Source organism: Nothobranchius furzeri, chromosome 5, assembly GCF_043380555.1.
Source record: "Nothobranchius furzeri strain GRZ-AD chromosome 5, NfurGRZ-RIMD1, whole genome shotgun sequence".
NCBI classification, from domain to species: domain Eukaryota; kingdom Metazoa; phylum Chordata; class Actinopteri; order Cyprinodontiformes; family Nothobranchiidae; genus Nothobranchius; species Nothobranchius furzeri.
The window spans coordinates 1,491,144-1,516,899 of NC_091745.1; the positions used below are offsets into that span (position 1 = coordinate 1,491,144).

Consider the following 25,756-nt stretch of genomic DNA (forward strand, 5'->3'; position numbering starts at 1 on the left):
TTTCTTGTTTGGGTTTTATTGTTGTTTGTATTTTATTAAGTGTTTTCTGTCAAGTGACCTTGGGTGTTCTGAAAGGCGCTTTTAAATAAAATGTATTATTATTTTTATTATTACTATTAACATTATTTTACATTATTATTATTATTATTACCATATAATTTCACATAAATGAATAAAAACCGTAAAAATATAGTTATAAATGACTCAAGCAAATACTAGTGCCACTGTCGCTTAACCAAACTAAAGAACACCCACACACACACACACACAAACGGATTGGACCACATGGATGCAGAGGAATGTGGTTTCTTTCAGTTCCCAGTTTCTGCGTTACGTGAATGACGTCAGCGCGTACGTCTGGGAAAGGAGTTACGTTGCTTCCGGGAGACGCGTTGGCAATTTCCTAACACATCCCGTTACCTCATTTAGGGTCGCGGCCCGGGGAGTCTAGCTGCTCTCTCTGTTGCGCGTGACGCTGGCTGGGAGGTAAATTGTTGAGACGGAGGACGAGACACGGATTTGATATGAGCAGGTAAGAATTTGGTTGTTGAAATGTGTCACTGTTTTCTGGTTAATCTGCCCTGTTTGGTGGCTGCTCCGCTCAGCCTCAGTAGTACAGAGAAAAACAACAGAACGGTAGAAACATCGAGAGTTTTTGGTTTTAATTTTAACATAATGCACTATTCACTACCGGTAAGCACGTACGTGGAACATTCTGGCTTATTTAACCACTATAGATACTACAGCTCAGGGTCTGACCCGAAGCTTCGGTCAGACATTAGCTTCAACTAGCTTGTTAAACAACCGTTAAATACGTGTTTATCCTAAGCAACGTACATTTGAGGAGTCAGATTTACAGTAACGCTCCTGGTGACGCTGATATTGGATATCTAGCTTTGTCACAGGAAGCATCGCGTTTTTCCAAATAACCCAAGGAACCAGAATATGCCTCCAGGTCTGAGGGGAGCCACCACATCCTATGATCCCGCATGGCTGATTGTTATTCCTAAAACAAACCTGGAAGAGTCATAATGGTTGAATAAAGAAATGATTTCTGTGATCTCCGTCTTAATGAAATATTACAGGAGGAGGTGTTAAGTGTCTGACCCGGACCTGTTTGCGTGACAGGGCTGAGCGTCTCAGACTCAGAATGCTGTTCGGTAGGATGCCACTGCCTCTGTCTGGCCTGTAAACATGTGACCCCAAAGCCAGGAATTAATTTCTATATTTTTAGGTGGGAGAGGTCATGTTTAGGTTGTTGAATTTACTACATCACTCCTGGATCTCACCCCAGTCTTTCGGCTCACAACCATGTGTTTTATCTGTATATGTGTGGTGCTGTCCTAGAGAGCTGTGAAGGCTCCTTCCTTTCTGTCATTTGATGCAGGCAGCGAGCAGCTTGGAAAGCCCCCAGCTAGCTTCCTGCTGTCTGGTCTTCAGGAAGCTAACATGCAAGGGTCGTGTAGCCCTCAAACGGTTGATGAGGCGCCATCTCAGAGGAATTTCAAACGGACGGGCAGGCCGTCTCTCCTCCATGTTCTGCTGAATTTAGGCTATTTTCTTCAGAAGAAGAAAAGCAACATGTCCTCTTTTTCTCAAATCTTGTTACTAGGGATGGGTACCTTTTTGTCATTTGAATCGATACAGTACCAATTCCCGGTACCTATAAATCGATACCGATACTTAACGGTACCAATTTTTTATTCTTGAGTGTTTAATAACTATTTTAATTTACTTTTTAATCATTTTTCCCCAATATATAGCCATATTTAATAAATATCATGATACATAACATACGACTGTTTGTATTTAATAATCGTAGTGTTGTACAAAGTTCTTCAATATGAAAACCTGTAGCCACAACTATTTCTGTTGCAAAAACTAAAACCTGGCTCCATGTACTCCTAATCCTCTCCTTTCCCATCTGGACAAACTGTGTGATGTGTTAGAGTCTACAAATTAAACTGAAAAAAAAAACCATCTTTGCTGTAAACTAAATTTACTGTGTATCTTCATTCCTTTTGCCGTTCTTTTTCAAACCGTTGATTTTTCTTACTCAGAAATTGGAATTTCCGAGGAGAAAGGGAACGCCCATTAGCTGAACGGAAGCAGACGCATCAGGCTAACGTTGTCAGATAACGTTAGCTTGATGTGAGGTATAACAGTTATCTTAAACCGTTTATTTTCCTACCGGAGCCTCACTTTGATAGTTCTTGCTGGTTTCATCATCAACCAGTTACTAGGGGTATAACGGTTCATGGGGTGGCGTTGAACCATGTCGGTTTGGCCTGTTTGGTTTGTTCCACTTGTGTACCGTTTCGGTTTATTTTTTCTGTTAAATAATGAATTTTTCTTTTCATGTTTTAAGTGCAACGGATAGAAGTTCCTAGTCAGGTTTCCGCATGAACGCTGTATCGAGTGACACATGATGGCTGCACGCGCCTGATCTGTTTAAAAAATGAGATCTGCAAATTCTCATCTCAACTCAGCCTTTATTTATAAAGCACCTTACAGGCATGAGCATGCCACCAAGGTGCTGTACAACCAAAGAATAAAACAATAAAACATATAGCGCCACAGACATAATTAAAACCACAAATAAGAATTACTAAATATAAAACATTAACAATTGCTAACCCACAGAATTAAAAGCGAGATCATAAAAGTAGGTTTTCAGCCTCATTTTAAAAACTGCTACTGATGGGAGAGTCCCTAATAGTTAGGGGCAGTGCGTTCCACAGTTTCGGACCCGCAACAGAGAACGCCCTGTCCCCTCTTAACTTTAACCTAGCCTTAGGAGCCACAAGCAGCAGCTGGTTCTCAGAGCGGAGTGACCGGGCCGGAACATATGGCTGCAGCAACTCCGTCAAATAGGTTGGAGCCACACCATTCAGTGCCTTAAACACCATTAAAAGAAGTTTAAAACCAATTCTAAAATCAACAGGCAACCAGTGGAGAGCAGCCAAAATTGGTGTCACATGTTCGTGCTTCCTTTGGCTGCAGCATTCTGGACAAGCTGCAGCCGGGTTACAGTACCCTTACTTACACCAAATAAAACGGAATTACAATAGTCGAGTCGTGAGGTAATAAAAGCATGAACAACAGTCTCAAGGTCATGTCTAGATAAAAACAGCTTTACTTCAGCCAAACGTCTTAAACAGGGGTAGACATTAACTTTAAAACCAACCGGCCAGCCGGGCCGGTAGCTCTGAAAATCTACCGGCCCCGCCAAGAATCTACCGGCCCCACAGGTTGACTGCCAAAACGAGTCATCTTACCCAAAAAAGGGAGCTTGGAGATTGGCCTATAATTCACTGGTAAGAAAGCATCCAACCCAGGTTTTTTTAAAAGTGGGTGAATTACTTTTTTTTTTCTTTTTTTAATCTGTCGATACAAAACCAGAAGCCAAACTGTTATTGATTATATGCAAAATCAGTGGTGCAACTGTTTGAAAAACTTCCTAAAGCAAACGCGGGGGTAAAATATCTTCTGGTGACCCACTAGGTTTAGCCTCTTTAAACAGACTGGTGAGCTCCGCAAGTGATACTGGATAAAAAGAGACCAGCCGTTCCTCAAAAGACATAGAGGAGCTTAACACACTAGATTTAGGCAGGGCGTCTCGCAGCATCGCCACCTTGTCGATAAAAAATTGAAGAAAACTGACACACACAAAGTCAGAGGCCTGTATAGGTGAGTAATCTTCCACATTCAGCACAGAGTTTATAGCTGCATACAAAACCCGTGGTTTGTTGGCATTAGCATGCACAAGGTTGGAATAATAGGCAGTCTTTGCGGATTTGACAAGATCCTGATAAGATTTCCAACCTTCTCCAAGGGCCATTAAAGATACTTGCAGCTCATCATTTTTCCACTTTCTTTCACGCCTCCTGCATTCCCTTCTTGCAGCCCTGGTGCATTCAGTCGACCACGCATTAGCAGCATGATTTGCCTTTTTTGGGCGAAGAGGCGCAATAGGGTCCATAATGTCCTTACAGGTCTTATTAAAATAGCAGATCATCCAAAAGTGACCAGTCACCCATATAAGGCTCGGCCCTTCTAAATAACAAGGAAAACTGCCCTGTAGCACTGTTCACAGGACGAGAAAGTCTAATAGGAGCTGCAGAGTTAACAACACTACCACACACAGTAATGTCAAATAGTACAGGCTTGTGGTCTGAAAAGTCAGCATCCTGAATACACACGTTGGACACCGTGTATCCAAGAGACAACACAAGGTCCAAAGTGTGACCGCATACCTGAGTGGCCCCATTTACCCACTGGGTAAAACTAAGAATTTACAAGATTAATACAATCTGCAACCAGTGCAGGGCAGCAAACATGAATATTAAAGTCTCCAAGCAACATAATCTGTTCATAAGAAGATGCACAGTCAGCTAGAAACTGAGAAAACTCAGGCAAAAAATCCTTGTACTTTGGAGGTCGATAAACAACTGCACAGAGGAGTGGTTGTGAGTGACCGAGTTCAAACAAACACAGTTCAAAGCTGGTATTAGGCGACCAAGCCGGGAGGTGTTTGATCTTGACATTAGCTTTGCAGATAGCTGCTAATCCACCACCACCCATAGCAGCTCTCGGCACATTGATAAAAACACAGTCAGTTGGTACCAGTTCATTAAAAACAGAGGACTCAACCGGTAAAATCCATGATTCAGTTACGCACAGGACCTCCAGGCCATGAGTGGTAAAAAAAATCATTCAAAATGAACAACTTAATAGCCACTGACCTAGCATTGACCAGGCCCCACCTTAGAGATGACAACCCAGAGACTCCAGCGGAAGATTGAGCTCTGGATACTGGTCGAAGATACCGCAAGTCGATTCCTCTCTGGGAAAAACGATGAAAAGGTGGGGGACGATCACCGAACCTCCAGGAGCAGCCACCAACAGGAACGAGAAATGAGCCCACTGGATCCCGTATCCTCCATGGCACCACACATCGAGCGGATGACCACCTGACCACACGGAAGCCACCAAGCAAGGCAGAATTCCAGGCCTTCAACTTGACAAGTCGTCCTCCGTGACAGCCCCTCTTCCTGCGTTTCCTCCTTGAAGGGAGCGGTGATGACGCGACTCGCCAACACTCCGCCGAGCCATCCCGGTAAGGAGGAGAAGTGTTGTTCCTATGCTCCCCGGCTGTAGATGGTAAAAATCCAGCAGAAAAACCTATCCTAAGTAAGGTCTGGCGATCGTATATAAATCTAGAGTGAGCATGATGCAAAACACAGACTAAAGTAAGTAAAAACACAGAGTAAAGGAACTGGCAGACGGCAAGCCGATAACACTGGCGCCGTCTTGTAATTCTGATCAACGCCTTTCAGAGCGGATCAAACCAGCTGGATGTCGCTGCTACTGTGGAGCCTGTAGAGATGCTGAACGCAGCATCTCCCCTCCCTCCCTTCTCTCACAGTGGCAAAAATGTAATCAAGCACGTCTGCTGAACTTTCCCCTGTGACAACTGATGTAGTTTTCATCCTACAACGAAAGATACGGCGCGGAGGAAGCTCGTTTTTTAAAACAAGTTTTGGAGAAGAAACTCTGCGTGTGAGTGACTTTTTACGGCTCGCTGCAGAAATAAAAACACGGAGCATCAACAGTCAAACACAACACTTGTCTGTATGAGCGTTACTCTCATAGCTGCAAACAAAACCTGTGAACTAAATAGACATCATGCTAGATCAGCAGCCTGTGATGACACCTGGTTCTCCTCACTATATTAGCCGCTTCAGATATTAAATGAATAAATATAATAATTTATCAAATTTATCGAACTGAGCTCTTCAAAACACTGAACCGAACCGAATATGATTTTAGCGTACCGTTACACCCCTACCAGTTACTCATTTAGTGAAATGGACCCAAACTTTTGAGCGCCTCCTCTTTGCCATGCTGCTTGCTCTGTTTACAGCTCGCCCACAGTGACTGATGACATTACTCTTAAAAAGTACCAAATTCAGTACCCATCCCTGCTTGTTACTGCCTCTTAAAGCTCCAGTTTTTTGTAGTAAAATGATCTTTTGATTAATTAAATGTTTGAATATTAATTCTTACTTTTTTGTTTGATAATTACACCTGCATAGGGATTTTCTGAGTTAATGCCCTCAGTGCCAGATGTAATCCACCTACTTCTTAAAAGAGTCTTGACCCTTATTTCCGTCAATCCAGTCTCTAAACTACCGTTCGTCTCAAACATCTTGGACAAGCTTGTGGCTAAAGAACTCCCAGCTGCTCTTGATGAACATAACTTCTACGATAGTTTCCAGTGATGTTTCCGTAGAGCTCGTTCTACTGAAGCAGCTCTTCTTAGGCCTTCTGACTCACAGTGATGCAGATGACTGTTCCGGTTCTGCTGGACCTGACTGCAGCCTTTGACACTGTTGACCATCACCTGCTACTAGATAAGCTGAGTTCAATTGTTCAGCTGATAGAGCTGTACATTTAGCTTATTTTCCTCGTTATATTGTTCCCTACGTAACTCTACAAAAGACTACAATAATGGCTGTGGATGTCTGTTTCTGCAGCAAGTTTGACAACGAGGCAAATGAGTGAGGAAGATTCCAGCAGTGGAACGAGGTTCCCCCTAATAACACTAAAAGCTGATTCATACTTCTGTCAGCTCGAGCATGTAAAATGTGTCCGAGTTTGGTGTTAGAGCAGTGTTTTTTTATTCATTTATTTAATTCAAAATAAAAACAAATAAAACATATAAACATTAAGATATACATAACAACAAAAAATCAAATTTTTAGCGAGAAAGAAAACTGTCAGATGGCCCAATAAAATGTCCAGGCAGAGAAGGGTTTGGCTTGAGACCCCAATTTCAAAATGACTGCAAATTGAAGCTGACCATACACACACACACACACACACACACACACACACACACAGAGTGATGCTTCTACATCGGTATGGAGACGCGCAACGCTATTTTCCCTCATTGCGCTCCAACATTCATGCAAGTACGGACTGAGTTGATCCCACTCCATCAGCCCCGCGATGAAGAGATGCACACACATGGACAGAGATGTTTTGTTCTCAGACTTCTTCGTGAGCGCCAGTATAAAAATATGCAGCAAGCATTTTATTATTGAAGGGAAATGATGGGAAACAAGGGTTTAGAGGTGGCGACTGCACGCAGAAGTGGATTTTCTTCATGGTTTGCTAAAACATTCCTGGTTTGTGGTACGGTTTGGATCTGTCCAGCCCTAGCCCCTCTAAACAGACGGTGTTCTGGTTGTACAAGCATCGGTTTTTATTCTGTCTTCAGAGAAGTACCTGAATTAGTTTTGGTAAAAGGAAGTGATTCCCTGATCGGAGTTGCCAGGGATGGAATGAAGTTAGATTCTCTGGTTTTTTCCTACGTCTGTGCTCAGATCTTTTTGTCTCCAGTAAGGAATGAGCTGAATGTTCAAACCTGATTGGTCACCCAACTTTGAGATAAGAAGGGAATGCACTGTGCCTGCTTCCACATGCCAAAGGACTAATGTTGTGCCACGCCTGAGTCACCTACTAGTCACGCTAGCAAAAACTTTAATGTTGTCCCTCTCTTTCTCCCAGGGTGCTCTGACATGGACACAGAGATGATTCCTAAATTTTCATCAAAGGACGAGGAGGTGGAATACTGGAAGTCTCAAGCTCTTAAACACAAGAAGAGGTAGGCATTGTGTTCCAAAAGAGACAACTCTGGGTTTGTTTGTTCAGCAGATGTTCATGTTAAAGTTAGTTAAAGGCCCACTAGTTGTTACACTGGTGTATGATATGTGTTCTCCTCGTTTGACCCATCTCCTGGAGGAGCAGTGAGCTGCAGCAGTGGCCACGCTCAGGAACCATTTGGTGGTTTAACCCCCAACCCTAATGCTGAGTGTCAAGCAGGGAGGCGTTGGGTCATGTTCTTAAAATTGTTGCAGGGTTTGCCCCAGCGCTTTATAAGCCTGTTTACACACCCCCAGCCCTACCTTCTCCGCTGACACGGACAACACGCGGCAGCAAAACGACGCGCAGGCCACCCCTCTGCTGATACTGAAGAGAAACCGTAGCGGAACGATCCGTGCGCAGCACCCCCCTCCAACCACCACCACAGACAAGGAAAGGTGCTGCTACACCCTCCCTGCTCTCATGGTGCAGCCTGGGGGAACCCCTGTCTTTGGTATGACCCGATTTGACCCATGATCACCCAGTGTCAGGGTGGACACTCATACCACCGGGCTGGTCGTGTTTAGCATCTGGTTTCAGTCAGACAACATAATGTACATGTGACTTTGGGCCTGATGTTCTGTTGTAAGCCTTTTATATTGTTGATTATTAAGCTTGTTTTTGTAGATGAGGTTATGTAATCATGCGTCATCAACTTTTATCTAGCAGCATTTCAACCAAAAGTGTCCATGTCTGAGTTTAGTCTGTAAAAGTGAATTTGGCCAACAGGGTTTATAAAAAAAGAGACCACAAATCTGCTGACTGACTCATGAGGACTGACGATAGCTTTGACTTCTTTAGCAGAAACCACAGCCGCAGTGGAAGGCAGCAGTGCTGCGCAGACCTTTTCACATTCCTCCTGTACAGCTGAGGTCTGTTAGACATTCAGAAAAGTGCTAAACCAGACAAAATGGGTTCAAGACCTGGTGGTTTAGGGGGAATTCTTTCATTGGGTACGTACAGGCAGAAAGCTTCTTCCCAATGAAAAATTCAGCAGAGGTCTCAGTTGGACTGAATTTACCAGGGGCTGTAAATTACCTCTAGATGTTTGAATGTCGTTAAGCCCCCTCCTCCTTCGCTGCTCTCTGATTGGCTGAGAGATTTCAATCGTCTTCTGCCAACTTCGGGTCCTTTCTTCAGTCTAGTACTGGTGGCAGTTGGCCACGCAGGTGCCTGATATATTTTTTAACCAGCATTCAAAAATAATTTCGACTGATGCATCATATAGAAAAAAACTGAATATATAGTCCCGATATCGGTCGGCCTCTAAATTTGTATAGATGAGTTCAGCTCTGGACAGAGTCATCCTGGTTCTTCTCGTTTCTCCTGATTGTAACGCCTAAGATTCACGTCCATAACTTCCCTCTGAAGCATGTCCTCCTGCAGCTCGGCTGTCTCCCCACAACGCTATGTTTAGATGATGTTACGTCCCTGACAGGAGGTGTTAAAATGTGAAGGAGGGGGTAACATAAGAAACATGACAGGGGATTTTAAATGGGTTTAATTGCCATAAAAGGTTTTAAAACGAGTGCGAACAGATGGTAAGCATTATTAAAATGATGCCAAAAAAAAAAACCAAGACTAAAAGGTTAACATTAAAGGACGAATTACCAACATTGAAACACCTGGTACCGAAACAGTAGGTGTTTTAAAACCAAAGTCAATAAAATTGCATCAAACCAAGTTAACTTTTAAAACAACATTATCAAAAGATCCTCTGGATCATCTAAGAGCTTTAACATTTCTGTTAAACTCATCGAAACGAAAGGGTTGAAACCAAAGTCTGAGGCCGGGAGGCAGCAGAACCCCTGCACTGCTGCCTCCCAGACTGCTGAAGGAACAGCCTTTTTATCCCACGTGTGTGTCGTCAGAGGGATTCAGGTCAGCTGTGCTCCTCAGCAACCTGGAGGAGGAGGAGGAGGGGATGTGTCTAGCTGGGTGCTCCTTGCTCCTGCATCTGAAGAGGCCAGGCTGGTGGCCATAGCAGATGAATAAGCTCAGATATGCTGAGGTGAATCCTGGAACCTCTTTGAGTCGGGATGAAAGGTTTTATAAAGGATTGTTATTCTTCCTAAGTTTTGCTAACCTTGCAGGACAAAAGCCTGTTGGAAGTAATTCTAACAAAACTGCCTGTTAGGTTAGGCGTAGGAAGGCTAACAATTGAATATGATCACATTTTCTGCACTACAGTTGGCAAGATGCTCAAGAGGAACTCCTGGAGTTCCAAGAGGGGAGCCGGGAGCTGGAGGCTGAATTAGAGGCACAGCTTAGCCAGGCTGAACGTCGACTTCGAGATTTACAAAATGAAAACGAGAAACTGAAGAACGAGGTGTCCAACTTCAAGGTAAACGCTGCCTCATTAACATCCACAGAATTATCTTGGTGGTGAAAGTTATTAGCACTCCCTTACGAGGTCATTATTTTGTACAAGAGAGGTGAGACACGCTTCGAGTTCATCCTGCTGCAGTCTTTAACTAGATGAGGGGAGAAAGTGGGAGAAAATGGGGAGGAGACCAGCTTTAACCCCAACAGACATGAACGCGGTTCCTGATAAACTTTACCTCAGTATGTTTAGGTTAGTCACTCAACTTGTTAATGGCCTATATTTGTATTTGCATAGCATCTTTTTAGGGTTCTACAGCCCCCCAAGGCGCTTCACAACACAATCAGTCATCCACCCATTCACACGCGGGTGGGGATGAGCTACGATGTAGCCACAGCTGCCCTGGGGCGCACTGACAGAGGCGAGGCTGCCGAGCACAGGCGCCACCGGTCCCTCTGACCGCCACCAGCAGGCATGGCGGGTTAAGTGTCTTGCTCAAGGACACAACAGTAGAATTCTCTGGTTGGAGCCAGGATCAAACCTGCAACCTTCTGGTTACTAGACAACCCGCTCTACCTCCTGAGCTACTGTGGCACATAATAATAAAGATCAATACTGCTAAGAAGCTAGAGAAACCCTGAATGATGGTGCCGTGCAGGCGATGGCGCTGGCGCTGGTGCCTATCTCCAGTGGTCAATGGGCAATCAGGTGGGGTACACCCTGGACAGAGAGCCAGTCCATCGCAGGGCAACACAGAGACACACACAGGACAAACAATCATGCACACACACACCTAAGGACAATTTAGACAGACCAGTCAACCTAACAGTCATGTTTTTGGACTGTGGGAGGAAGCCGGAGTACCCGGAGAGAACCCACGCATGCACAGGGAGAACATGCAAACTCCATGCAGAAAGATCCCAGGCTGGGAAGCAAACCCAGGACCTGCTTGCTGCAAGGCAACAGCTCTAACCACTGCACCACTGCGCAGCCGTTATGAAACCATCTCATTTAAAATAGGAACACTTCACCTGCTGCGGCCCGAACACACATTCCTCCTGCTCCGCGTGAACCTGAACTGGTCACCTGCAGCTTGTGCGTAATCAAAGGTCTCTAGTAGGGCCCGACCGATATGCTTTTTTTGGGGCCATAACCGATATAAAACTTTTAACAAAGGCCGATAGCCGATATAATGGCTGATAAATCTCCCTCACAAAAAAAAAGAAATAAAAAATAAAATTTTTCTTAAGCAGTTCAGGTTTTCTCATTTAGTATTCAAGTCTTATTTTTTTCCTTCCACTGAATTTTCTACTCTTTTGTTGCCAGGTTTTTTCTAGTTCTTCTTCTTTCCCTTTTAGGATTCTTTCTTCTTTTAAAATATTTTCATTTATAGTTCCTCCCATGTTCCCCTGCTGTCCTCTGCTCCCACTCACAGCTCCTCCTCATAACTAGTCCTCTGTCATCTCTCGTTCCTCGGTGCATACGCTTCAGTTTCAGTCATACTCTGCTGGTTTCAGCATCGCGTCTACCTGGTTTTATTTCTGTCACCTGATTTTTGGCATTAAAATACTTTTGAGTTTTACACTTTTGTGTTTTGGATCCTTTCCAAAGCTGAAAATATTGGGAAAATAAAAACTAAGATACGTTAAATGACTAGTATGTGGCAATATATAAGCCTTCTATAAAATATAAGGCTGAAAAAATACAATAGATTTATTTTATTGTAGAGAGGAATGTTTATTTTCTCCTCGTATTACCGCGAGGGACTCCCTGCTATCACAGCGCTTCATTGCCTTGTTGCCCCCCCCCCAGCCCAACCCCCGGGGCCTCAGCAGCGGCAGCGGTTGTGAGTTTGAAAAGACTGCTGAAGAAGAGCGGATGAAATTGTTTGAGAATTTTCCAGAATGTCTACCAGGAAAAGGCCGTTACTCACTGCCTAACACCCCGCCTCATTTCTCCTCCTCTCTAACAGGAGAAGCTGGAGCATCAATATGCTCAGAGTTACAAACAGATTTCTGTGTTGGAGGACGACTTGGGTCAGACACGCAGCATCAAGGAGCAGCTACACAAATATGTTCGAGAACTCGAACAAGCCAACGATGACTTGGAAAGAGCCAAGAGGTCAGAACGACGTTGTTTACAACTTCAGGAAATGAAACCAGCTCACTTGCTTTGTATAAAAATGTTGTTATTCCGTATTTATAGGGCGACAATAGTGTCTCTTGAAGACTTTGAGAGTCGTTTAAACCAGGCCATTGAAAGAAATGCCTTCCTTGAGAGTGAACTGGATGAGAAAGAGTCTCTCCTGGTGTCTGTGCAGCGGCTGAAGGATGAAGCACGAGGTTAAAGAGAAAACCCTTCTAGGTCTTGTTATCGCATACAGGATGGTTGGGTAGAGCCTGAGTTACTCTGTCTTCTGCAGACCTGAGACAGGAGCTGGCAGTGCGGGAGCGGACCAGTGACAGGATGTCGGCTCCCAGCTCACCCACTTTAGACATCGACAAAATGGATTTTGCTGTCCAGGCCTCCTTGTCCCTCCCTGCAACACCTGTAGGAAAGAGCATGGAGCACTCGTTCATCAGCCCCAAAGGTAAAGATAAACCCCACTTTATTCATACGTAGATGGAGAAAGTGTAAACGTTCTAATTATGACTCGTTTACTGCAGTATTGACCAATGGCTGTGGTGGATCTGCCCTCACTCACTCTGCAAGAATCTCTGCTCTGAATATAGTTGGAGACCTTCTGAGGAAAGTTGGGGTAGGTGTGCAGCAGTGCCGCACAGAATGTTTGAGTGCAGGAGAAATGTTTCTGCCAGTGTTCATTCAGGACTTTGTTTCCTGTTTTTGTTTCTAGGCTTTGGAGTCCAAACTGGCTGCTTGTAGGAATTTGGCCAAAGACCAGTCGTCAAGGAAACATTTCTCCACAGACAAGGGCACACTCATCAACAGCAACACCACCAAGTTCTCGCACTCTCTACACAACACTTACTTGGACAAAACGTACGTCTGCTAACAGCTATTCATTAAAGACACTGTATAATGGCAATGGGTGAGATGGCCTAAATTCTATACCGTGATAGATTTTGAAGCACAAGCTGTAAAAGTATATATCACAATATATTATTTTCTTCTGTTTATACGTATCAAAATTCTCACACACCAGACGAATAGCAGCAGAACAAATGGGTACCGTAATCGGTACTTTTTATTCAGTGGTACCTACCAAGGACCAATTCACGTGATCTGAAACTGTGCCTTGTTTCGGTACCACAGAGTTCTGTACCTGAATTCCCAAGATGGACAGCAGTGCATTTGCTAGAGCGTGATGTTTTCTGTCTCTAGCAGCAAGCAGCAGCTCTAAAGTAAGGGTCCACCTCACTAAATGTGATGGCTGCGTGGGGGATAATAACATTCTGGGCTGCATGGTGGCGCAGTGGTTAGCACTGTTGCCTTGCATCACGAAGGTTGCAGGTTCGAAACTCTGCTGCGGCCTTCCTGCGTGGAGTTGCGTGTTCTCCCCACGCATGCGTGGGTTTCCTCCGGGTACTCCGGTTTCCCCCACAGATCACAACATGCCCTATAGGTAGGGCTGGGGGTAAACGATTATTTATAAAACGATTATTCTGACGATTATTTTATCGAATAGTCGACTATTCTAATGACTATTTAGAAAATTAATCTAATGATTATTTTTCTATTGCACAATTAACAAAAACCAGAAAATCTCAAATAAATTCCTCAAAAAAATTGATAAATTCTTACTGTAAGAGAATAAACACTACAGGCCTTCCATTTTGTATAACACTGCTTTTATTGTGTTGGTTGGTTATGTTCTGGTGACGTGTAGAACTTGGGAGTGCAGGCTGCTGCTTGAGAGGTGGTAGAAGATGGAGTGTCTCCATGCTGCTTTGTTTTGGTCACTTATGTGCGTGAGGCGAGTGGTGTTACGGGTTAAACCAAACTCAGGTGATATTTTACACTAAACCGAAAACCCACAACACTCTAAATGTAATGAAAGGGAGATCTACACCACAAAAAAGATGAACTCTAAACCAAAATGTAACAGCTTATCCCAACGCAAGAAGCTGTTAGCGAAGATGCTAACAGTAGCTTTACCAACATTAAGTTCAAGTTACCAAGTTTAAATAAACCAAAAACACCCGGCAGCAAACAGACCAGCATGGAGGAGAGACTGCTACCACCAAAACAGCTCTCCTCATGTCTGAAAGAAGCTCCTTAATGAAGGGAGAAGCGCTCCCGGTGATTTTCTACATCTGCGGTAGAGACGAAGCAGCGCATTTGACCCCGGAAGTTGTTGTCCGTTGCCGGGAGACGAAGGGGCAAAACAGGAAAATAATCTAGTAGTGGACGGACGTTGTTCCGGGTCTTCGGTATTTGGCGGAGATGTTAGTGAAGGCGGAGAAGAGGGCGAACTAGAGGAAAAACGGGCAGATTCCTCCTCTATTTACAAACTCCTGGGGATGCAACAAGTGGGCGCGGTGCGTCGACTTCCGGATCTGACGTCGACAAATTTTTAGAATCGAGCCGTCGACTTCGTCGAGGCTTCGCTACAGCCCTACCTATAGGTTATAAATTGTAAGTCGCTTTGGATAAAAGCGTCTGCTAAATAAATAAACAAACATAAAACATTCTAAGTGAGCTATCGTCGTCCTAATCTGCTCCAGCAGGTAAATAACCCGTTTAAGATAATAGGGCTGGACGATCTATCGTTTGACCGAAATTGTGATTTCAAACCGCACGATCACGTGACCGTCAAAGCTGCGGTTTTTTTAGCGGTTTTGACTAATCTGGGATCTGTTGTGTAACGTTATTACTGATCAGGCTTTATAGCGGCGTTTTAGTGAGGATAAACTATCACACGGCTTCCAAAAACGTGCAGCTAGCCTGCCTTGGTAATGCAGGGAAAGCTGTGTATAGTTTTTGTTATTTAATACATTTGAAAGCTGTTTCTACCTTCAAATTTTCTTCTTGCATTTTTGGAGTAGAACAAGATGTTTTTATAAAGCACCTCTCTAGATACCCACCAATGCGCATTCCGAGGAGGAACCAGAGCTGGGAGGCCTGGGGATGGACTGTCCGATCTCGGGGGCAGAAGTTGCTGAGGTAGTCAAACAACTACACAGCGGCGGAGCCCCGGGGGCGGATGAGGTTCGTCCTGGGTATCTCAAGGCTATGGATGTTGTAGGGCTGTCATGGTTGACACGTCTCTACAACATTGCGTGGTCATCGGGGGCAGTTCCTAGGGAGTGGCAGACCGGGGTGGTGGTCCCCATCTTTAAGAAGGGTGACCTGAGGGTGTGTTCCAACTATAGGGGGATCACACTCCTCAGCCTCCCTGGAAAGGTCTACTCCAAGGTACTGGAGAGGAGGGTCCGATCGATAGTTGAATCTCAGATTGAGGAGGAGCAATGTGGTTTTGGTCCTGGCCGTGGAACTGTGGACCAGCTCTATACCCTTGCAAGGGTGATGGAGGGGGCATGGGAGTTTGCCCAACCAATCCACATGTGCTTTGTGGATTTGGAGAAGGCTTATGACCGTGTTCCCAGGGGCACCCTGTGGGGGACGCTCCAGGAGTATGGGGTGGGTGGCTTTCTGTTAAGGGCCATTCAGTCCCTTTACCAGAGGAGCGTGAGTTTGGTCCGCATAGCCGGTAGTAAGTCGGACCTGTTCCCAGTGAGGGTTGGACTCCGCCAGGGCTGCCCTTTGTCACCGGTTCTGTTCATCACTTTTATGGACAGAATTTCTAGATGCAGTTCGTGAATTGAACTGAAATTGAATTGTGATTTTTCTATCAGAAACTGCAATCTTTTGCTAAAATCGTTCAGCCCTATAAGATAACGTTAGCATGGTACTTTAGCTTCCTTTGCTATCAGCTAATGGTGCATTCACTTCCCCCTCGGTACTTGGAAATTCCGACACCTGAGAAGGAAAACTCAACTGTTTGAAAAAGAACAGCAAAAGGAGTAAAGATGCACAGTCAATTAAGTTCACAGCAAAGATGTTTGCGTCAGTGTAATTTGCAGTTTATAAAATTACAAGGACCCACCATCACAGTTTGTCCAGAGGGGAAAAGTACATGGAGTGGGGTTTTGTTTGTGAAACACCACAATATTAAAATACAAACAGTTGTATGTTATCAAGTTTTTGGTTTAATTCGTAGTTTATAATACGTGATCTCCTCGTCATAGTTTCTCCAGAGAGCAGAGACGAAGAAAAGGAGTACATGGAGCTGGGTTTTAGCTTGTGTATCATTAAGAAAGAGTTGTGGATACACATCTTCATGTTGAAGAGTTTTTTACAACACTACGATGATAAAATACAAACAGTTGTATGTTATTTATCATATTTGTCAAATATGATTTTATATTTAGAGAAAAATGTATTTAATCAAAAGAGATTTAATTCATTCATTCAAAAGTTTTGAAAAGTGGTATAGTTAAGTACCAGTATCCATATAAATGTGAAAGGTACCCATCCCCACCTCCTTCACAAGCATGTCTTCATCCATGCCGCTGCTGTGTTCGTCCAGAGCTGATGCAGCTTTACAACATTCCTGCACACTTGTGGTCGTACGGTAGAGTCAAAACCTCCACTGATGACCGAATCTATGTCACATCAACTGCATACTGGTTATAGGGAGCCGCACCACGGGTCCCCGGAAGAACGAAGAAATGAATGCAAGTCAACGGGACTAAAAACGCTATAGTCTAACTCCGCTTGTTTTGTGCCATGGATTTCACACATGATGTCCGTGAATTTTAAAGACACATTTTGATACCAAGAACGTGCTTATTTTCGAACAAGGGAAATGTTATTTTAGGTTTTGTGTGAAAATAAGTCCAGAACTACAAATGCACATCACAAAAGTGACGTCATCGAACCAGACACGGAGAACACCAGGGGAAAATGGCTGTAAGTTCAGCAAACTTCAAATCTTTCCTTCAGGAGGAAAGAACCACCATAAATCTGGCCATTTGGTAAGTAGCAGCTATGCTAGGGGGGAGCAGATTATGTGGTGACGGACGTGTCGATTTCTTGTGTGTAGTCGTGTTTATTACGAGCTTTAACAAGCTGATAAATCTCAAAGTGCATGACTGGCGTGGTCGAAACACCCATTATTAGTTTTCATTTAACACGTGTGCGATCCAGGGCGTAAGGCTAAGTGGGTTAGAAACTAGCATTTTTAGCCCCGTTGACTTAGCCTGGCAGGCCAGACTAAATAAATGTATTATTTAGTCTGGCCATGCTCCATTGACGGCTCTCGGTTGTGGGGCGGGTTCTACTGTTGTCTTTCAAATGATCTCCACATCCTACTGGACAATGAATGTGACATCCTCTTGTTTCACTCTGTTGCATCATCCCACCCACCAGGCATGTAGAGGGCCCTGATTGGCCCACAAAGCAGATAAAGCTCTGTGATTTGTTCACTAAGCAGATAGAGCACTATGATTGGCCCACCATTATGGACCAATCACAGCTCTTTATGTGTTTGAAACCCCTCTAGAGAGCTGTGATTGGCTAGCCAGAGTCCTGGTAGGAGCTGCTGAGGTTCCAATGGAGCGTGCCTAGACCAAACGTTGCAAAGCAAGAATTTGGTCTAGTTCACTAGGCTACCGTTGACTTGCATTCATTTTATCCTTCTTCCGGGGACCCATGATGCGGAAGTGATAGACTCCCTATACCGTGCATTACTACTGTATATGTGTATTCGGGTCAATAATGCATATCCATGTTTTATCTTCAGCACCATTAATGGACTTGACCCCAGCTCCCTGACCTCCATGTCCTCATCCAGAGCCCTGGCTCATCCAGGCATGCTGCCTTTAAGTGTGTGAGGAATCCACAGGCCACACAAACATCTGTCCAGCCAAGACAGCGCGGCAAAGGAGAGGTCACTTGTGTTATTGTGTGTGTTTGTGTGTTGATGAGTGTTCATCTGTCTGAGAGGATGCATGTTTTGTGGGTGACAGGACTTGCCTCCAGGTTGCAGATCTCCATGCATGTGTGTGTAGGTGCATATGTTCCTACCACATATCTGCATGTGCCTAAAGCTGGACGGCTCTGTGCTTGTATGACTGATGCAACGCTCCCTGTAAGTCCGCTCTGATGCTGACGAAGCTAATGTGGTGTCTCCACAAATCATCAGAACACCATTTTTGACAAAAGGTCCTGAGCAGACCACAGCTTTGTTTTAACCTCGTGTTCTTCTTGTGTTTCCTACTAAATTGCATAGTTGGACTCATTTCCAGTTGGATTGTATATATTTATAAAGGGACATGTTCATATCTACTAGTTTATCTTGCAGTGTGCTTTGAAATGCATCGTTTCTCTTTGCTTTTCGCTGCACGTGTGATTGGAGGAGTATGAGTGGACTTTGTTCTGATAAGAATGATCCAAGTGAATGTTGATCGTTTGAAGCCATGGCGTTTTTGTGATGTTGTTCCTGTTGCTATCCCTGGAAATGTCAGCTGGTTTTCCCCTCTGCTCTTGAACAAGCTGCTCTTTGAGTTTAGCTGCAGCCGAGGACCTCCACTGACATTTTACAGACAACAGCTTTGCCTCTTTTTCCTTATTTATTTATTTAGTTTTTTTTTACTGCTAGCTTCTTGCATGAACTCATAGATATAACTTGAGGGTGTGAGTACGATTCCCACATTTCTGCCTATAATCTTCAAAGCAGAATAGAACAGATGAAACATTTTTTTGTAAATCCAAATTTGGTTCATTGCAGAAGTTTATTTTGGGTGCAGTACATTGGCAGTGACTTACTTTAATGTTTATTTGGAAGGATTTCTTGTTGGCAGCTGCGATCTATCATCTTTAAGTTTACATTGTTTACTAACAAGCCGTCTGCAAACATTACCCCCTTCGTCCTTTTAATTCCTTGCTGTTGCCATTTTCACAGCTCAGAGTGTAGATCAGACATTAGTATTTGTAATTAGGATTAATGAGATCTGACTTTGGGTGCACTAGGAGCCTGCTACTGGAGGGAGTTCTTCAGCCAGTTTGTACAGTAGAGTTTATAAAGATGGCTGACTTTGCTCACATTTGGCCTCAAAGTCTTATTTATTTCAGATTCTGTATGGCATGTGTTCAGATTTTACTATCCTACAGTGGTTTAATGATGTTTGTCAGAATTGTTAAAGTAAATAAAGATTGAGATTAATAAACGTGTGTGTTTGTCCTAATATAATTAGATAATAATAAATAATAAATTATTATTATTAAAATAATATATAATCTGCTTTAGATAGATCTGCCTAATTTTCTATGATATCTTGTGGCTCTAATCAACACTTATGATTGTTGCTCTTAATATGTTCATGTATAGGACCAGGACCGAGTTTCCAGCATCATAGTGTTTATACTTAAGGCTTATTTTACCTTGTTGCCTCTGAAATGCTTTTAGAAAAACAATTACAGTTGTCACTAAACAAAAATCTTTCCTAGGAAAATAAGATTACTTTGGAGACTTTTGATGCACAAAATAAATGAATTTATTGAAATAGTTCTGTCCTATTATAATCTTCATTTTCCTGATCATGTTGCTCAGTGTCCAGTACGATTTAACAAATTAAAGACCGAGTTTTTTCTCCATTTCCTCCTTTAATTGGTTCTTCTTGATCTAGAAACAAAACGTACAACAAAGCCAGCTTGAGTTCAGTAACTGAAGATGATTTGCAGATGTGGGCAACGGTGTTGGTACCATTCAGTCAGTGAAAGAAAAACCCACAATGGTCACAGTAATAACTTAAATCTGACAAAAGTAATTAATAAAAATTCTATGGAATTTAACCAATGACCGACACCGCTTTTCAACCATGTTTCAGTGGAATTGTTAAAAAAAACCTCACGGAACAGGCCTGGACAAAAACGATGGTACCCCCTAGAAAAACAGAAAATAATGTGACCAAAGGTACATGTTAATTCAAGGTGTGTCCACTAATTGGCATCACATGTGTCAACAATGTTGTAATCAGTCAGTGGGCCTACAGTACTTGGCATAAATGAGTACACCCCTAGAAAAAGTATGAATTTAATCAATGACCAAAAGAATAATTTCCAGAATTTTCACAAGGCTGGGTTTTATTGAACACTTGTTTAACTCCATAACATGAAATTAAGATTAATAATCTAATTTACATCACAAAATCTTCAGTTTTCTTCAGTTGGTCGAAGCAAAAATGAATACACCCCGCAACAAAAACGATTACATCTAGTATTTTGTATGACCACTATATGATTTTCAAGATTTTCTTGGAATGGAATGTACAAGTTGGTGACATAGCAACTTCCATCTTTTTCCATTCTTCAAAAATAACCTCTTCAAGAGCTTGGATGCTGGATGGAGAGTGATGCTCAGCTTGCTGCTTTAGAATTCCCCGCCGGTGTTTGATTGGGCTCAGCTCAGGAGACATACTTGGTCATTCAGTCACCTTCACACTGTTCTTCCTCAGAGGTGCAACAGTAGCTTTAGATGTGTGTTTTGGATCATTGTCGTGTTGGAAAAGGGCATGACGACCAAGTTCAGTCACGGAGTGATGGCAGCATCTTCTTCAGTACAGAGCAGTACATTGTTGAGTTCATTTATTTATTTGTTTGTTTATAGAGTGCCTTCCTGCTGCCAATCAAGGCAGCCCAAAGCGCTGAACACAGCAGTGTAAAAACAACAAACATTCAAATAAAAAGTAAAAGTGCCACATTAATTCATTCAGGTTGGTGGCAGCGGTGCGCAGTGATCTTGAGGGGGCGTGTTTCTGCAGTAGTGATAATGGATAAGGTGGCACAGTCCCTGCTAGGTACTTGAGTGTAAATACAAGAACTTTGACCTCAATGCAATTGGCAAGGTGGAGAAACGAGGGCCCGGGCAGGATTCGATCCCCAGGCTCCCGGGTGGGAGTCATGCGCGCAAACCAGTATGGTGAGAGGGAGTGTTTTCCAAAGGTGATGAGCAACATACACAAAAGCCTGCTCCCCTCTCGCCTTATAGATAATTTTGGGGGTGCAGAGCAGTAAGCGGTCAGCTGATCCTAGGGAATGCACCAGCACAAATGGTGTAAGCAGCTCTGACAGATACAGGGGTGCTAGGCCATTTAACGCTTTGACTGGTAGACAAATAGTAAGATCTTAAAACACAGTCAGACAGTGTAAATGTGCCAAAACTGGTGTAATGTGACAGCTTCTATTTGTGTTGGTTAGAAACCTAGCTGAAGCAATTTGCACAGTCTAAAGCCAGTTCAACACCGAAACAGGAGCACCAATGAGTAGAGAGTTATCCAGGCGAGAAGCTATAAAAGAACGTATCACAGACTCCAGATGGGGACGTTTCAGTACTGGTTTGAGGCGTATGAAGCGGCACAGTTGGAAGAAACATGATTTAACAACTGTGTTGATCTACTGTACCATTGAAAATCCTGCATCTAGTTTTACACCAAGGCTAGTAACACACTTCTGGAGTTCATTACACAGAAAACAAAAGTGGATGATTTGTTTTTTGGGTCAGAAAGTATTGACTCCGACTTTGCAGCATTTAGGCTCAAGGAGTTTGCAGCCAACCACTCTTTTACCACAGGAAGACACTTTAAAACTAAAGCGCCTGCATCCTGTTCTTTCATGGCCAGATAAAGCTGACAATCATCAGCATAAGTGTGGTAGCTGATGCCGTGAAGTTAAAAAATTGGACCCAAAGGTAAAAAATAGATGGGAAATAAAGGGGGCTCAGGACAGAGCTCTGTAGCACTCCCCATTTCACAGGCAGGAAAGGTGAGGCACAACCCCTAAGCTGCACACTAAAATAACTATTCTCTATGTATGAGCTAAGCCAATCCAGCACAGAGTCCGAAAGACGAACTCGTGACTTTAGGCAATTCAGCAGTATTCTGTGGTCAGTGTCAAACGTTGCCAACAGGTCCAACAGTCAGACGCAACCAGGACATCATTTAATACATGAATCAACACTGATTCAGTGCTATGGTGGGGTCTGAAGGCAGGTTGTAATATATCGAACAGTGAATTTAACTCCATGTGAGCCACTATCTATGAGTGTACAATCTTCTCCAAGACCTTGGACAAAAACGGCACCTTAGATGTTGTGCAATACAGTCCGAATGATCCAGATAAGGTTTCTTTAAAAGTGGGTGCACAACTGTTCTTTTAAAAGCCATAGGAAACTTACCTGTGACAAGGCTGGTGTTCCCAATGTTCAGGATGGCCGGTACAAGGACAAGAACAAGGTCCCGCATCAATTTAGGTGGCAGTGACTCTTCAGGAGAGCCTGCTGGGTTCACAGTTTTTATCATCTTTTCCAAGTAATGGAGACTAATAGAATCAAATCTTTTGAGAGGAGGCAAAGTTGATAGTTGTACCAAAGGGATTCGCCCCAGAGGTTGAGGCTCTGACCTGATGCCATCAATCTTTTGAAGGAAATACCTCTGAAGCTCAGAGCACAAAGAAACAGAGGGCAACGGGCTGTCTGGAGCAGCAATCAGCAGTGATGAACTTATGGTACCGTACAAAAAGTTCCAAAAACAGTGATCTTTGTCTCATCACTCCAGAGTACAGAGTCCTAGTAGTCTTCTTCTCTGTCAGCATGGGCCCTAGCAAGTCCTAGGTGTGCTTTTTGTGCATAGACTTCAGGAGAGGATTTCTTTGTGGACGATATGTGTCACAGGAAACGGTCACTCCAGTTTGGCTTTCTACTGCTTTAGCTAACTGCAGTGAACTTGCATAGTGATTTTCTTCAACCCTTCTCTTCAGAAGACACTCTGTTAACCACAGATGTTAACTTCTGTGGATGGCTTGGTCGTCTCAGTAAGATGGCTGCACTTACATCTTTCTTAAATTTCTGGATCACTTTTGCTACAGCAGTTTAACTGATTTGTAAAGCTGTGCTAATCTTCTTGTAGCCCTCACTTTTTTGTGTAAAGAAATGATTTCCTTTCTCAGATTTTGTGACATTTCTATTCCATGTGGAGCCACTGCTGACAGCATGAAATGGGAAGGGCTTTTCTTTGTTAAGTAATGCTCTTTAATAGTCACCTGTCTGATGGACACATCTTAAATGAATCATCCTGTGGTTGAATGCCTATTAATTTGAATTTTATACTCTCAAGAGTGGCTTTTCTCCTAAGACTAATTATAATTGAGGTGTACTCATTTTGGCAACATGGGCTTAAATGGATTTGTTAGGAAAATCACTTTTTTGTTTGTGACAAAGGGCAGCCCTGGCGGAGTCCAACCCTCACTGGGAACAGGTCCGACTTACTACCGGCTATGCAGACCAAACTCAACTCTCCTCTGGTAAAGGGACTGAATGGCCCTTAACAGAAAGCCACCCACCCCATACTCCTGGAGCGTCCCCCACAGGGTGCCCCTGGGGACACGGTCATAAGCCTTCTCCAAATCCACAAAGCACATGTGGATTGGATGGGCAAACTCCCATGCCCCCTCCATCACCCTTGCAAGGGTATAGAGCTGGTCCACAGTTCCACGGCCAGGACGAAAACCACATTGCTCCTCCTCAATCTGAGATTCAACTATCGATCGAACCCTCCTCTCCAGTACCTTGGAGTAGACCTTTCCAGGGAGGCTGAGGAGTGTGATCCCCCTATAGTTGGAACACACCCTCAGGTCACCCTTCTTAAAGATGGGGACCACCACCCCGGTCTGCCACTCCACAGGAACTGCCCCCGATGACCACGCAATGTTGCAGAGATGTGTCAACCATGACAGCCTTACAACATCCATAGCCTTGAGATACCCAGGACGAACCTCATCCGCCCCCGGGGCTCCGCCGCTGTGTAGTTGTTTGACTACCTCAGCAACTTCTGCCCCCGAGATTGGACAGTCCATCCCCAGGTCTCCCGGCTCTGGTTCCTCCTCGGAATGCGCGTAGGTGGGATTGAGGAGCTTCTCAAAGTATTCCTTCCACGTCCGACTATAGCCCCAGTTGACGTCAGCAGCTCCCCATCCCCACTGTAAACAGTGGGAGCGAGTTGCTGCCTTCCTCTCCTGAGGCGCCGGACAGTTTGCCAGAACCTCTTTGGCGCCGATCGATAGTCTTTCTCCATGGCCTCACCAAACTCCTCCCACGCCCGAGATTTTGCCTCGGCAACTTCCACTGCTGCACCCCGCTCGGCTATCCGGTACCTGTCAGCTGCCTCCGGAGACCCACAGACCAGCCACGCTCTGTAGGCCTCCTTCTTCAGCCTGACGGCTCCCCGAACCTCTGGTGTCCACCAGCGGGTACGGGGGTTGCCACCACGACTGGCACCGGCCACCTTACGACCACAGCTAGCAACAGCCGCCTCAACAATCGCAGAATAGAACAAGGCCCACTTGGAGTCAATGTCCCCCGCTGCTCTCGGGACGTGGTCAAAGCTCTGCCGGAGGTGGGAGTTGAAGACCGTCTTAACAGGTTCTTCTGCCAGGTGTTCCCAGCAGACCCTCACTATGCGTTTGGGTCTGCCAGGTCTACGCGCAGGGTCCGAAATTAAATTTTTTACTCATCGGCCAAGTTGGCTGGTAGATGATGAAAATCTACCGGCCAAGCATATTTTTTACCGGCCAAAATTCTAAATGATTTAGATCTACCAAAAGCATGTAATTCTATATTATGTTGATTCCAAACAGAGTGACAAAATAATTAAAACGTCAACTAATAAGAAAAACAACTCTTTTGTCATTTTTACTATTTATTTATTTATTTTTAGAGATGTTTTTATGAACTCTTTCATTGAAATCTAGTCAGACTCCTTGTTTTCTCTGTCCATGAAGTCTGGCCTCCTGCTTCTGACAGTCTTTGTGCCAAAGCATTACAGCCTCATTTGGGTCCTAGTCCTTGATCTCTGGAGAACACAGCTGCAGCATGAGAATATCTGAAAGTGTGTCAGGGCTAGGGTTGTCACGGTAACCGGTGTAGCAGTAAACCCCGTTAAAAAGTTGACAATAATAATAACCGTCTTGTTTTTAAAATATATATATATAATCTTGGTGGATTACCGTGACTGCGGTGTAGGCGCGGTGACCCTTACCAGCCACCGTATCATCTGAAGTTGCCGGCGGCACATGCGCACTTTGTTGTTTACAACCAAAACTTTCTTTAAGCTAAAGCTGAAATAATGGCCGGAGGAGACGGCAGTGCGCAGGACATTTATTATCCCTCAAAGAAGACTAAGTGGGAAGTACGGGCTTTTTTTTTTTTGGGATATCTGAAGAATGCCGAGGGACAGTTGATAGAAGACGGCTATCCTGTTTGCAGCACGTGCAGAAAAAGTGTCTGTGAAAGGCAGCAATGCTACGAGGCCATCATAATGTAGCCATTGTCTCATGACTCCACCATCTCCAGTTCGCCACTTTTCACAAAATCTTCTGGTTGCCACTGGTCCTGGTGGTTTTTCTTCCAGTTCGACGAGTTTTCTTTTGGAAGGCTGGCTGACTCCAGTTAAAAACCGCCACATTTCACCGCTAGTTATAACACGAAGCTAACTGCTAACTTGATAAACTGATTGAATGGGATAGGTGGAAATGACGTTGGATGTGGCGCTCACGTTTCGCGTACGTTTGTGTACGTTGCATGCAGGCGGGAGGAGTATCAGAAATCCATGGAAGATGACTGATAAACATAACTCATTTGGTGCAAACATTTACTCGCCAGGTGGCAGGTAGAGCTCAAAAATTTACTCGCCAAATGGAGCAATTTGC

At 44.0% G+C, this 25,756-nt stretch overlaps 2 protein-coding genes across 2 annotated transcripts in view; one reads left to right on the forward strand and one right to left on the reverse strand.

Annotated features, from left to right (window-relative positions):
* ndel1b (nudE neurodevelopment protein 1-like 1b) lies at nt 1–19,224 on the forward strand. Its single transcript, XM_015972105.3, has 9 exons — nt 1–532; nt 7,576–7,672; nt 9,901–10,054; nt 12,006–12,154; nt 12,239–12,375; nt 12,456–12,623; nt 12,700–12,791; nt 12,888–13,033; nt 17,799–19,224. Exons 2-9 carry the CDS (start codon nt 7,587–7,589, stop codon nt 17,887–17,889), a joined length of 1,023 nt encoding a protein of 340 aa, XP_015827591.1. The 5' UTR covers nt 1–532; nt 7,576–7,586; the 3' UTR covers nt 17,890–19,224.
* LOC107393615 (medium-chain acyl-CoA ligase ACSF2, mitochondrial) overlaps nt 12,071–25,756 on the reverse strand; it is a 26,633-nt gene continuing 12,947 nt past the window's right edge. The window contains exon 16 of the mRNA XM_015972104.3: nt 12,071–19,679. Coding sequence (XP_015827590.1) covers nt 19,629–19,679 — 51 coding nt within the window. The 3' untranslated portion in view covers nt 12,071–19,628. The remainder of the gene's footprint in view (nt 19,680–25,756) is intronic.

What these genes read in the sequence shown, in the direction of transcription:
- ndel1b (XM_015972105.3), top strand. Translation starts at nt 7,587, where the DNA reads ATGGACACAGAGATGATTCCTAAATTTTCATCAAAGGACGAGGAGGTG. An exon ending in ACGAGGTGTCCAACTTCAAG is followed by an intron (nt 10,055 to 12,005) that starts GTAAACGCTGCC and finishes CCTCTCTAACAG; the next exon opens with GAGAAGCTGGAGCATCAATA. An exon ending in GACTTGGAAAGAGCCAAGAG is followed by an intron (nt 12,155 to 12,238) that starts GTCAGAACGACG and finishes CCGTATTTATAG; the next exon opens with GGCGACAATAGTGTCTCTTG.